Genomic DNA, 13701 nt, shown 5'->3' on the forward strand with positions numbered 1-13701 from the left:
GATGAAAGCTTTGATAAAAACAGTAGAGTGGAGGAAGCTGAAAGGATGCCGCCCGGCAACCAACATGCTACCACAAGGGTGTAAAATGGCCTGGCCTTGTTCTAAAATAAAACAGAGTTAAAACTGCAAATACATCCCAGCTGTCCACAGGACCACAATCTTAGTCAGCCTCGATGACCTGGGTCACTCGTTTACATGCAGTGGCATCCAAAGTTGAGGCCGCTGTTGGAACAGCGCTTGAAGTATGTGTGTGGCCAGAGCTAGAAATATGTCTCGGGCTTGTGGCCGCAGCGTGTCCAGACCTGGTGCCAGCAGTTGGTTCGGGACTAGTGGGTGCACTCAGCCCAAAGCTTCTGGCCGCAGCGGGCCCCCGACTTTAGGGTGGAGTAAGCTCCTGGTCTGTGACCCCGGTGGGCTCTGGGTCCACGGACTCTGGGCTTGTTGATGCAGTGTTCTCCGAGCTCGCCGCAGCGGTTGGCACTGGACCGGTTGCCGGAACCTCATCGTCACCGCGCGATGCAGCTGCGGTAGGCCCGGGCTCACATCGCTGCCCTTGAGCAGCTGCCGGAGCCTGCTCGGACAGCGCACTCAGCAGGAGCTCTTGGACAAACAAGCTGCGGTCAGCACGTTCCGATTCCAGTGCCCGCTGCTGGGAATGGCGGAGACGGGGCTCGGTGAGCGCGGCGAGAAAGAAGCGGCAGGTATCGGTAGCTGGCGGTTCGACCATGGTCGGCTCAGGAGCCACAGGAAGCGGTTCTGGCAAGGGCTCCAACGGGAGCGCGAGGGCCAGTCGAGGCTCCTGGGCAGGAGGACGGGACCGTCGCTGAAACGCCTGCCGGGCAATTTGCAGTCTCGTTCTAATCCTTTCGATTTCAGCCACTGCGGCGCGTGACGCTGCCAGTGTCGATGTGGCGAGTGGTCCTGTCGACATCCGGGACAGCATGCCTGTGAGTGTGCCTACTGATTGCACGTCGGGTGATGAAGCATGTGGGGCGCTCACTGTCGGAGGCGGCCTTTGCGGAAGCAGAGCTCGAGCAGGGGCTCCTACGTTGCCGAGCACGCCTGTCAAAGCGGCTCGCTGAAGGCTCCGCCGAGGCGGCTGGTCAAGCATTTGGCCTAGGCTAGTCGCGTGGTCGAAAGTAAGGTGTGTGGCCAAGTCTCCCCTCAGGTTGATCGGGTCTCCGCCGGAAGTCGCTGCGCACACCGGACACACCACGTGAAGGTCGTTTCCGCTGTGCTGGGACCACACGTGAGTTCCGAGCTGATTAAGCGTGTATCCCATTGTGGCGCACATGGGACAGGTGAAGGACTGTGGCTGGGTTGCCGTTTCCCCGCCGAAGTAGATGTTATAGTCCATCGCGGTCAGGATACACTGCATGGCGTGCTCGAGTTTGTGGAACTGATCGTGAGCTCCCGCGTCATAACACGTCTCGCAGAGGTTGTAGTGGTAGCAGTTGAGGCACTTGTAGCGCTTGCCTCGGAAGTTGGACCGTGAGCACGCGTTGCAGGTCACCCCGTCGTGAAAATGTGTCCTGGATGAAACGGTAGAAAGAAAGGTGTTCAGAGAATCAGATTTGCCGGTGCAAGGCATGACGCGACATGGAAGAGAGATGGAAGCATAGCAAGGCAAGAGAAACGACCCAATTTAGAGAGTAATAGGTTGCTCATCGGAGAGCTATGAACATTGAATTCCCTCCCGCGTGAGGTCAATACACGGGCTTTTAAGGAAGGCGTATGCTAACAGGAAATGGCTCCAACTTCATTTCTCTAAATACAAATTATACGACGTTTGAGCGCTCAAATGACTACCCAACCGCGAAAAGTTTTGTCTCAGCACACACGATGGGTATCTAATAGTCACAGTTTTAATGCAAATAACGTGAATCCGCCAATCTTATGCGATTCCAGAAGCAGTACGTCATCGTGGGACGGAAAGCCCAAAATTTGTTTGCATGGAAAAAACTGTAGGGTTTCTAAGTTTAGTTAATCATAAAGTACCTGCTATCATTTTTAGTTTTTTGCGCTGGCTTCACCTTTGCTAAGGCCAATCGTGTTTAGTGGCATGCAGTGGTTTGGCTTCGTTGTCGAGCCCCGTTTGCACCGTAAAGTTGGGAAATATTCGTTACACATTTTTAGAGCAAACTGCCATAAAAGTTTTGTACGACTTCACAGCAAAACGTCTGTACGCACGCCAGAAGACCAAGGACACAGAAAAGACCAAGATTCTGCCAAGCGGACATACACATTAGAAAGTTGTCCTCAAAGCTAGACACAAAACACAAGTTAGCCTGAATGGGAGTTTTTTGGCTGAAATACGTCTATGAACTCCTCACGGCAGGCGTTCTGCTCCCACGTGTGGTTGTATGATGGTGGATAAACTGCCACTTTACACCGGGGGCCACGAGCCGTCGTAAATAGGCGAATTTTCCACGATTTTACCTATTCACAAAACGTACACGTTTGTCCTAATGGGAGCCTTAAAAATTCACGCCTCCTCCTACTCCTTCACCCCTTCCTCCTTTACGACTCCTTACAAAATGGCTGCCAGTTGGTGTCGTGAGAGCTCTAGCGTCCCCAAATATTTATTGTCGCTATGAACTTGCGGCCACATGAATGGATGTGAAGTGCTTACCGACAACCGAGGCTCGTTGCGAACATTGTGGGACCAGACTAGAATACCGCGAGACACACCGCAACGTCGTCTCCGAGTCACCGACATTCTACCCGACGGAGTACCCCAGCGAGCCGACGCGAGGCCTAAATGCAGTGATCGCTACCGGAGAGTGGCTCGTTAAAAACAACGCGGTTGTGCCTCTGCGAGGTGGTTGGAGGTAAGATTTGCTCGTTTTTATAGTAACCAACATTTCGGGAGACTTGTGCCCTTTGTAGTGTCGAATAAACTCATCGTGTCTCCCGTGTCACTGCACGGGTGATTCTGCGCCAGTGGAGGTGAGAGGCGTTGTGCATGAGAGAGGGCACCATGCCCGGGTCGTCATTGGGGAGGCCGGACGGTGCGAAAGCAATGCCTGTTTGCGCGGGTCTCGAGCAGAACACTCACTCGTTCACACTCGTGAGCAGAATGACAAGTGTGCGCAGTGTTAGCGGTTATTACGCGTTTTTGTTAGGCTGTGTATGCGGCTTATTGGCAGGCGAAGGTGAAGTTGTCCGGTCAAACAATGCAGGGCGGCCGCGTTTCTTGAGAATTACGTGTGGTGCTCGCTGCGCCTGCCACGAGCAGGGTGACTTCCGCGTGCCGCCGGTGATTAATTGTTTTCACTAAAACTGGGGAAGGTCGGAGCCCCGTGGGAGCACTCCGCACGCTAGGCGCGTGTAACTATAACCAGCAAACGCCATTCGAGGGAGTATTGTGTAGAGTCGACGGACGACTGCTTATTTTATTTTATTTTATTGAAGAAAGGGGGGGGGGGGGCGCAGGCGTCACACCGACCGAGAGTGGCAGTGCGGGTGGTAAAACCTGAAGCTCGCTCCCAGAACACTACACGCGAGGAAAAGAGGGAAAAGAAGCATTTTGAGAAGTTGGTCGCCAAAAGAGTCGCGCTCCCTTTGGAACAGCACTTCGGTTTGACCAACCAGTGAGTGCAGGTGTCTCGGACTGAAGGGCAATTTTGCGTAGCTTTGAATAAACATTCAGACATTACAGAAAGTTGGACACTATAGGGACAAGTGCGGCGTCATTACAATGCCGTTTCTTTATATATTTTTTTCTGGTCAGATGCCCAATATGCGTCTATTGTCGCTGTAGATTTAAAGCGTTTTGTTATCCCTGTAATGCATGTGCCACTGTGGCTTTCTGGGGAACGTGCCAAGAGGCGCGGCAACGTCAGCGTTTGGGAGGCAAGTGGAAGCAAGCAGCGCATCGACGACGTGCTGACGTCACTGTTTGCAAAGGGCTTACATTTTTTTTGTCGTCGAGGAGTGTTGTAGTAGATAAAGTTCTCACCAAGATACCTTGTTTTCTCGATGTAGGTATTTTGTTGATTGTCTTTTTTATTGTGTTATTAACGTGTTCACACGGATATCGTGTTTATGTAATTTTTATGCAATAAATTGACTGTGTGCAGAAAACAAACTTTCAACGTTTCGGAATTCAACGTTTGAAGCGGAAAAAGACAAAAAGATACGTAATCCTAAACGAAAAACTAAAATGTCGTCTGTGCGCTCATTAAGAGCTCCAAAATACAGTAATAAATTCCTCTACAGCGCTTATATCAAACGCACAAAAAAAAATTACCTCGAATGCAGGCCAACACTGCTCCCTACGCGCCCCCCGAAAACTCCCAGTTGGAGGAAATAATACACTCCCAATGGTACCCCTGAAAACTCTAAGTGTAGTGGCAGTAAAATGAAACTCCCATATGCTACTGAAAAATCTGCGGAAATAATGGGAGTAAGGCGAAACTCCCATTGGAAGGTGTTTTGAAAAAAAACTCCGAATTGGTACCGAGTTATGCGACAAGCCATTTACTCCCATTCCGGTGTATTTGTCTTGTGTGTGTAGCCGCACCGCGACGAGCCATTTACTCCCATTCCGGTCTATTTGTCTTCTGTGTGTAGCCACACCGCGCTCTGTCGATGTACCGACCACGGGCGTTGGTAGGATTGTCTGGAGGGGCAAACCCATTGTAGGGGGGGGGGGGGGGGAGAGGTAAATGGCGGAGGAAAAGGGCAATTGTGCTGGTTTGGCTTGGGAGGGGGGGGGGGGGAAGTGCCTCTTTTGCACCCCGTGCCGACGCCCATGGTACCGACCAAGAGCCGCAAAGCCTGTGGAGAGGACGTTTTATCACGTTTTACCGACGTTTTTTCGTAAAACCGACGTTTTACGTCGAGCTTCCCCGTGCCCATAATTTAGTGCCCTTGAGCACTAAATTATGTATTGCAGGTTCTCTGAGTAAAAGTGGTCTGTGCTGATGCGAGGAGGGCAAATAATGAAAAAATATTGGTCGCCATCCCACCCTGCGAAAGTGGATGTCCAGCAAAGCGGTTGTAAACACCAACAAATGGCGATGGAGGATAGTATGAAATGTTTCTCGTCGTCTCGGCGGGCTTGTCGCTTGTGCTCGGCAAGTGTCACCAGATAAGGGCACAGAGTATAGGCACGTTGCGCTGATCCTTGCCTCGAAGCAGCAGCGCTGTTTTGATGATGGTAAGTGTTTAATGGCGCAAGGCCAACGAGGGCAAAGAGCGCCAGAGAAAAGGTTATTTAATGAAGTGAAGTGGTTACCACAAAAAGGTAGGTAAAAAAAAGACGTGTCAACCGAACATAGTAAAATCAATTAAAGATAATGGTGATGGCTGGTGTATAGGGCCAGATTTGATTATGCGGGATAGGAAATGAGATTTAAAAACTTAACGTCTGACAAATACTCAAACACACGTTTCACGGAAACAATGGCATCGTCACCTAGAAACAGCGATGGATGTAGTGGGATATGTTGTCGGTAGAGTTCTCTGAAGTGTTTGTGTCGTGTTGTGTGAAGTGCCATGCATGTGATTAGTATGTGCACTACGGATAGGGCCTCTCCGCACCTGCTGCACTGGGGTCTAGAAGATCCCGTCAGCAGATACGAGTGCGTCGCATGGGTGTGCCCTATCCGCAGCCTACCCAATGCGACTTCCGTGTGTCTGTTGTGTGAGTCAGCTGTGTACCGTCCCAAGTGTGGCTTTATTACATGTAGTTTGTTGTTTGTCTGTTCATCCCAGTGTGTTTGCCATGTTCTGCGCAGGCGTTGTCTTATGTGTGGCTTGAGGTCTGTGTAGGGTATCGTTGTAATGTCTACAGTGTTCAGCAGCGCGGTTTTCTGTATCCTGGTGGTTCGGGGGAGGCATCTTTGGTAACGTGATGGTAACAAGGCCGAGAAGAACGAACAGCTTAAGTGGTGCAGGCGAAAATACGACAGTCGCGGCTATTGTAGCCGACCATTCAGACTGCATATAATACAAATGGTCGGGAGGAACCGATGCATTTATCAGGGCCGTCTTTCTTTACACCGTGTCTCAGTGTCAACGCCACAGACTGTTGGCACGGCATGCTGCAGGCAGTGGATGATAACTGCTCGAGAAATCGCCGCTCCTTAATCGATGCCATAGCGTGTGCTGTAGACAACTTCAGTAGGAAAAGTGCTGCACCCTAAGAGGCCTCTGTACGGTGCAACGCGTCTGCAGGGAGCGTGCTACATAACACTGGTGCCGCCCTCGTGGGTACTTCCCACACTATGTGTGGGGCAGCCGAGCAGACGGGCCTGTAGTTGTCACGGTGATACGGTGACTTCGTGATGTCGCATACGAACTCTTGGTTCATGAACTTGGCACATTCTTACACTCATTGAACGCCGGGAACGAAGTTCTTTCGGTTTCCAACACGGTCATGCCTTCAGGGCCTGCGAACGCAATGGATAGGCTGTGTGCGCCGCGTGAATTATGCGGTTGTTGATATTTTCGTTAGACTAGTCAGCGTGAGGGAGACGATTTTAATTTAAAAAAAAAAACAGCGCCGATGAAACTGAATGGCAGTCGTGGAAGTAAGGAAGAATATGCAGTGCCCGCTTCGTTGGCGGTAAACCATCGACGGATCCCCGATCGCTGTTTTATGCGCCTACGATTTTCCCGGCGGCCCACTGCAAAAGGCTTACGATTGCTGGAGTGAGACTGCCGTTATAAAACTTCAGTCTGTTTCCACTATTACTAATCAGTTAAATATTTTTATGTCTGGGAATCTCGTAGGCCATTCTCAGCTGGTAGAATTTGCGGGCATTTGGTTGGCAACTGCGAGCGTCGATATTACGTCCTTTTGTGTCTAATAATTAATCAATCAATCAATCAATCAATCAATCAATCAATCAATCAATCAATCAATCAATCAATCAATCAATCAATCAATCAATCAATCACTCAATTTTCAGTGCTCAGGAACGACGGTGATACTTCCACCCACGGATGGAACTCGAAGCCTTCGAAGCGGCTAGTGAAACCACAAAAATCGGCTTCAAACATTGGCAGTTGCGATTATAGCGGAGATCACAATTAGCAGGTTCCAGGTCTACGAATTTTTTGCCTCCAAGATTTCACGAACCTTTTGGAGGAAGCAAAAGTTCATATACTTGGTGACGATTGGCGAATTGGCGAAAGAAAGCCGAGCCTCATTTTCCCTTCTAAAAAACCGAAAAACGAAATGCATTTCTTAGAGTTACTAGCTTAACTCCCAACAAACTTTTGGTTGCCGGTGTTGCTTTCGTATGCAATGTTTTTTTTTGTCACTTACCACTATTCTGTTCTAGTTGGCAGCTATCTTTAATGTGGAAGAGTGCTCCCGTGTGTGGCGCTCCCGTGTTCAGAAATCTGTTAACCTTCAGCGGCAGCACTTCCACGTGGTGTGAAATCATAGATGGCTGCTCTTTTGTTCTTTTCCTTTTGGCTATGTGGGTGCCATGAAGAGGCGCTGCGTTGTGTTCAGAATTTTACTTGTCAGTCTGGGCTGTGTCTTTCATACGGCTCTTGTTTCGTAATTCTGAGTTGTTTATTCCCTTTAATTTTGAGAAACGGGTGCATTATCCCGTTATACTGCCCGATCACTGGTCAAGTTCTGAAGTGGGCATGTGCTGCAAAGATAGGAACCACAACGACAACATTTGTTTTACCGTTCGCAACGTGCTGGTATAGAGCAATGGTGGCGCATTCAGCTGCTACTGTGGAGATCTTCATTTTCTACCTACCTTCCAGTCCGGGTTTAAATCCCGTCGAACAACGCACGCGTTTTCTATTAGATGCATTAGATGCGAAGCATCTTGTTGCGCCGTCCACACCCCCACTGCGCATGCTCGGCTTGCTGAATACCCGGTGGTGTCTTGCCCTTTAATGGCTCCTGGAGCGACAGTGTTGCCGGTGTCTTCCTGGGCCGGCACGAGAAGAGCACGCTTCACGCGCCTTCGACGTTTCATCGTCGTTGGCGGCGGCGTGTGTCGGCGAGTCTGGGTGGGCCGTGATTACAAGCAGCCCACAACCATCCGGGGAACGTGCATCGACCTCATCTTCAGGAACTTTAGGGTTCATCCACTACAACAGCCCTTGGCTTTACCTTTCACAGACCATAAGGCGGTCATAATCAATGCGGAACGCCAACCACAGCTCAACGTCACCTACGTTGAACATGATGATGATAATGCCTAAATAAAGACAAACTCTTACCACTTACAACGTCTCTCTCTCTCTCTCTCTCTCTTTAATGCCTCTCCACTCTAAACCCCCCCCCCCCCCCCCCAATAAAATTACACCATCTTCGCGTAGGGGAACGCTGAGTAGTATGTGAAGCAGCCATGGGGTCAACGCAATTTCCCATTTCATAGTTCCGGTAAGTGATTAGTGTGGTAGTTACCGTGGAAACCAAACGGTAAATATAACGGTAGCTACGTACCTCAACCTAACGGAAACGACGAACTGAAAAGTAATGGGCACTTGAATCGACGCCATGGCTGATACTCAGGGTTCCCCTACTGGAAGATGGTGTAATTTTTTTATTCTCTCATTAGAGCAGCGGCCATTTTTTTGCTGCATAACGACGACGGTTTTACTGCAGGATGGCGCATACATGTGTCTTTTTAATAAGGGGAAACAATTGCGAACACCTGAACCTTAATTAAAACGGGCTTGCCAACAACCGTTCCAAAACCATACCGTCTTATGCAATCCAGCGTAAAAAGCGGCGAACGGCAGTCTTATTTTTGTAACAGAGAAAATAAGAAGTGCAAATGGGCGTTCGAGAGCTGGTACTATTGATATGACACAGCACTTAGTATAAACGCCCACTTGGCTTGTCAATGAGTTTCAGCTGTTGCTGTCATAGCATGCCACTTCGATGTCTAGAGCACACGCTTTTAGCCACACACGTAATGGTCACGGCAAGGCTCTTCAGCTTAGGAGCGGAAACAATGAATGAAATAAGACAAAATTTAACCCTGACCTTTTTCTGATCAATTTCGGAGCACGTACTATCGTGATCACTTGAAATACGAAAAACGGAGCGCGTGGCTTTCAGTACCTGCCGCGCATCCTGGCTTCGAGAAGGGTATGCGCAGTGCGAACAAGTCACGAGAGTGTGCCGTCGTTCTGCGTGTGAGATTTTTGGTTTGTCTTCCAACTGCGCTTGGGGCCCGCTCATGCAAGCGTTATCTAACTTTATTGCTGCGATGAGTGAAAACGGCACACGCAGCTATATTCTTTTTTTATTTTTGCTTTTGTGCTGAGCGCCCAACAAAGGATGGAACTACGATCGTCTTTCCATATCAAGGTTGGTCACGAACTCTCATTACTTGTTCGCACGCGCAAACGCGCCCCGTCACCAGGATGCGCTGCTGCTCCGTTGTTCCTATTTCAATTTATCACGATAGTGCACGCTTTATGCACCAAAGTAAACTGGAATAAATATTGAGCAGACGATGAAATATACCAATACAATCTATTCTGAGAACAAAAAAACAGTCTTTGGTTCACTGGATAAGAAATAGAATATTTGCTGTGGCTAGCCGGTGTGCGCGTTATAAATCGAAAATGCCCGGGAAATAAAGGAAAACCCGGAAGTGTGAGCCAGGAAATTGAATGTCCGGTTGGTCCGTGGTAGGGTATTTAGATCACGCCCTCCTTGCAATGGTTTGCGGTGGCGAAGCCCAATAAGTGTAATTTGTAAGTGGCGTGTTCTAGAAACCAAGCTGCAGCGGCTACGACGGGCGTGCTATTATGTAAAAATATTGAAGCAGTTCCAGACAACGTGAAAGCTGTCGGAAGTACACACCCGGGATTTGCCATGGGACTGGGGCGCCATTTCCCACTTTTTGCCACAACCCCTCACGATTTTGCCGTCTCTCCTCTGGATGAATTGAGCAGAGGTTTGTTCAATGCAATTCAATTTTGCCGTGGTCGCAGTGCTGGCAGGTCCTCTGCCTGGAACATCAGGAGTGGGAGTTATGTTCTCTTTTGCTTGCTTTCATCTCGTACAGGTGGGATTAAAAGAAATACGAACAACGGAGCACACATCCTCCGACGCATGCCGCACCGTCTAGCTGCACTGTCAATAAACTCCGCGCCTTTAAGAGCGTTTGAGAGTGCGGCCTACTTACTGTTAAGGAAATGCTTGATAAAGAAGCGGTGCGGGTCATTTATTTTGAGGCGTATTTTTATGCTCTGTTGCCACTGAGCATCCTGTTATCTACTACATTCGGCAGCCAAAAGCGCAGCAGGCTGATTGCAACTAGCATGATGCCCTTCAACGATCGGCCTGCTCAGTGGCGACGCAGCGTGAAAAGGCGCCTCAATGTAAACGACCGGCGTCGCTTCTTGAATAAGCATTTCCATTAAACGTAGGACACACTCTGAAACGCTCTCTAAGAAGTGCGCATGCGCGCAGTTTACTGACTTTGCAGTCAGTAAACTGCGCGGGCTAGAGTCGGAGGCTGTGCGCTCTGTTGTTCGCGTTTCTTTTGATCCCCCTCTACGGGCTTGAGCCTTACTGCGCCATTGTGAACGAGTCTTTTTTTTTTCTTCCACGGCCACTGTTTTCGCTTAGTATCGCAAAAACCGACCCAACGAGCATTCCCAACGAAATGAACGCTGGGACTGCCGGTTAAGCACATATATTTTTTCTCAAATGTACAGCGGTGAGCTCGCTTAGGGTGAACACGGGGGCGCGTGGCCGCCGTACTATCAGAGCTGCGTACCGTGGGCTGCGCGAAGCATCACGCATGCGCTGTGCGTACGAGTGAGGCTATGCTTTCAGAGTGCGCATCGCGTCATCGGAGCGCCTGTACCCGCAGTTTTCTTCCCGCTAACGTACGGGGGCATTGTATGACCAATGCCAGCGGTTACAGGAGTTTTGAACAGTTCTTATATAAACCTCTTGTTCCAGTAGCCTCTAGCTTTTGCCCGGAAGGCTGAATCGAGGGACAAGTGGTTATATTTTCCGAGTCTGTTTGGGTGCGTAAAACCATGTGGCTGCTATGGCTAGATAGGGTGACCGCGGACGAGCTACGACAAGCTCAGCCCTTAAGTGCTGAGCACTTCAAAATACGTTAGGGCCGAATCGCTCACGACAAGTTTACAAATACGGCTGCACAAACCCACGACCAACTTTGGTCGTGCACAAACCTCATAAGTGCTACATATACTAAACGCGACCGAAAGGCGAACGTTTTTTGTTCGAATGAATCGTAGCGCTTGATTACCATGAGTGCTTTTGTTTGTGAAACATTAAAAATTGTGCATTAAAGAGTGACTAAAGGCAACGACACAGGACCAGCGCTGATGCTATGAGTCATCTGCTTTGAATCGAGTATTACTGCGCTGTCATTAAATATGTTTCAACGCTCAACAAACCCACTAAAGCCCACATTACTGCACTGTTTTTTTTCTGTAACATCGTTTGAACCAGGTATTTACAAACGAGACTTCAAGGACCATATAAATGCTGAACATAGGGAACCCCAACGAGCGCCGTACGTCTTCTGTTCGAGCGAATGACAGCCTCCACTCCAAACCTGTCTTTTTTCTGTCAGTTGCATGAACCTCAAGGCTCATGTCGAAAACATTAACCACATTGCGCATTAACTAGCAGTAACACTACTCCTTACTCTGTTTCCAAAAAAGGTGAAGACACCGACTTCTTTATTTGACGGTGCAACTGATACATTGATTTACTATTGCGTCTATTTCACGTACACCCGCCCAATTTTTTACGAATATCACGGGAGCGTCGACCGTTCTGTCGATGAGCGCCGCGTGATGGAATGATAGGGAAAACTCGGCGAGAGTAGCCGCATGCGCACTCTAAGCAAAGGCCGTTGCTGCCATCGTCTGTTCCAAAAGCAGAGGGCCGCCCCAGATTTTTGTTATTTGCTCATCGACCTGTCTTCCATACTCGAAATTTTTCTTTAAGACCAGGCACGTGGCGCCAACTGAAAACAGTATTCAGCGTTGCCGAACGCAAGGTTCGTTCAGCGCAAAGATTGTTCGGCGACGCTGATTACTCTGTTTTGAGTTAGGGCCACTTGGCTGGTCTTGAAGAAAAATTTCGAATATGGCTGGCAGTGTGATAAGAGAATAAAAAAATTGGGGGCGGCCCTCTGCTCTTGGGACAGCCTAACAGACGACGGCAGCAACGGCCTTTGCTTAGTGCGCACGCGGCTACTCTCGCCGAGTTTTCCGTATCACTCCATCACGCAGCGCTGATTAACCGAACGGTCGACGCTCCCGTGATATTGCTAAAAAATTGGGCGGGTGTACACTCAGGACGTGACTGATTATGGCTTTTGGGTAACGTTAAGATATGGTGCTCTAGCATTAATGGACCAACTCAGCGTGTGATGAATTACAGGTTTTACTCAAAACCAAAAAGAAAGCGTTGCATCGCGGGGGAACCAGTCAGCGTGCGATTAACTACGGTTTCGGCAAAACTGAAAAAATATTTTTTTTCCATCGGTGGATAAAGTTAGCGTTACAATCACCATAGCTGCACAGACATGACAGTTACCACTCACTAGGAAAATTAAACTGCTCGTGCGCAGTCCTACTGACATGTCCAAGGTCACGGTAAGGGAGGCTTGCAAGTTTTACAAGCCTTACTGCCACGTTTACTTTTGACTTCGGGTGAGACTGCGCCCACGGCGTCGTGTAATCTAATCCGAATAGCCATACGCCCGACTTTGATAGTTACGGAATATCAACAATATTTTCTTATCTGCTGCCATGGCAATGACCCAAAAAGTGTCATTCGCCACCAGCATTCCAAAAGTAGCATGCCTAAGGATAAAAAGAGAACGAATGCTACGAAACAAACGAGTTCTCGAAGTGGGGAGTATTGCCTTGCCTGCATTGTGCTTAAAGCTGCATAAAACAAACCACTTTACTCCAGCTAAGAAAAACAATCCGTAGAAATGTAACTCAAGTGATTGCTGTAAAAATGCTAGCCAGGGTAAAGCTGGGTAAAATAAAACTATTCCGGAAGATTGCACATTTGAACCCCGAGACTTAAGTTGGAGGCGGTACCTCCACACCATGAAGCAAAACAGCTTCTCGTAATTGATGCTGAAGATAATATGCGGTCGTGCGTTAAGCCACTGCCGGCAGTACTACGCGATGTGTGGGTAGCATTATTCATTGACGTCCATTCCATGGTGCTGAGTATACCCTCCGACGTTGCCACAACGAACACTCGGCCCTCGGTTTCAGGCGCAATGGCTTAATATGTGCATATACAAGGCTAGCAACGTAAAATAACTTGCTCACCTGTCAGCCGTTCCCTGCATAGTTTCTGGGTTCCCTACGAAGCCTTCGAACACCCTGAGTCCCAGTGAAGAGAGCGGCAACAAAAAACCTTCTGTGGTCGAATCCGTGCGGGTGTATCAATGTGTTGACAGCTCATGCGCCGTTCATTGCCTGTTCATTCGTAACAAAACGCCCACATGGGAGCATCAATGCTGATAATGTAAGCCATTTCGTAGTTCTTCACTCGCATGCGTTACTTAAGTTTTCTGTCTTACTGAGTCATTCTTATCCTAGCGCTGGGCTGCATGATTTTGATTATATTCTCTTGGGTTTATTTGATTAGCCGGCCTCGGACTGACACGCAGTCTTATAATCAAGCCGCAATTTTATGTGCAAAACGTCACTTATTCCTGACTAATCTGTTTGCCGCCCTGT

At 48.9% G+C, this 13701-nt stretch overlaps 1 protein-coding gene across 1 annotated transcript; it reads right to left on the minus strand.

Annotated features, from left to right (window-relative positions):
- Nucleotides 1-239: 239 nt before the first annotated feature.
- LOC144140864 (E3 ubiquitin-protein ligase KCMF1-like) lies at nt 240-13416 on the minus strand. The gene is made up of 2 exons (XM_077672369.1): nt 13288-13416; nt 240-1532 (listed from the first exon to the last, which is right to left on the minus strand). Exons 1-2 carry the CDS (start codon nt 13305-13307, stop codon nt 377-379), a joined length of 1176 nt encoding a protein of 391 aa, XP_077528495.1. The 5' UTR covers nt 13308-13416; the 3' UTR covers nt 240-376.
- Between the last annotated feature and the right edge of the window lie 285 nt (nt 13417-13701).

Source organism: Haemaphysalis longicornis, unplaced genomic scaffold, assembly GCF_048455015.1.
Source record: "Haemaphysalis longicornis isolate Haplotype H1 unplaced genomic scaffold, Haemaphysalis longicornis Haplotype H1 scaffold_53, whole genome shotgun sequence".
Taxonomy (NCBI): domain Eukaryota; kingdom Metazoa; phylum Arthropoda; class Arachnida; order Ixodida; family Ixodidae; genus Haemaphysalis; species Haemaphysalis longicornis.

Coding starts and splice junctions, on each gene's coding strand:
- LOC144140864 (XM_077672369.1), bottom strand. CDS start 13,307: ATGCAGGGAACGGCTGACAG. Junction 1,533..13,287: donor ATGCAGGGAACGGCTGACAG/GTGAGCAAGTTA, acceptor CGTTTCATCCAG/GACACATTTTCACGACGGGG.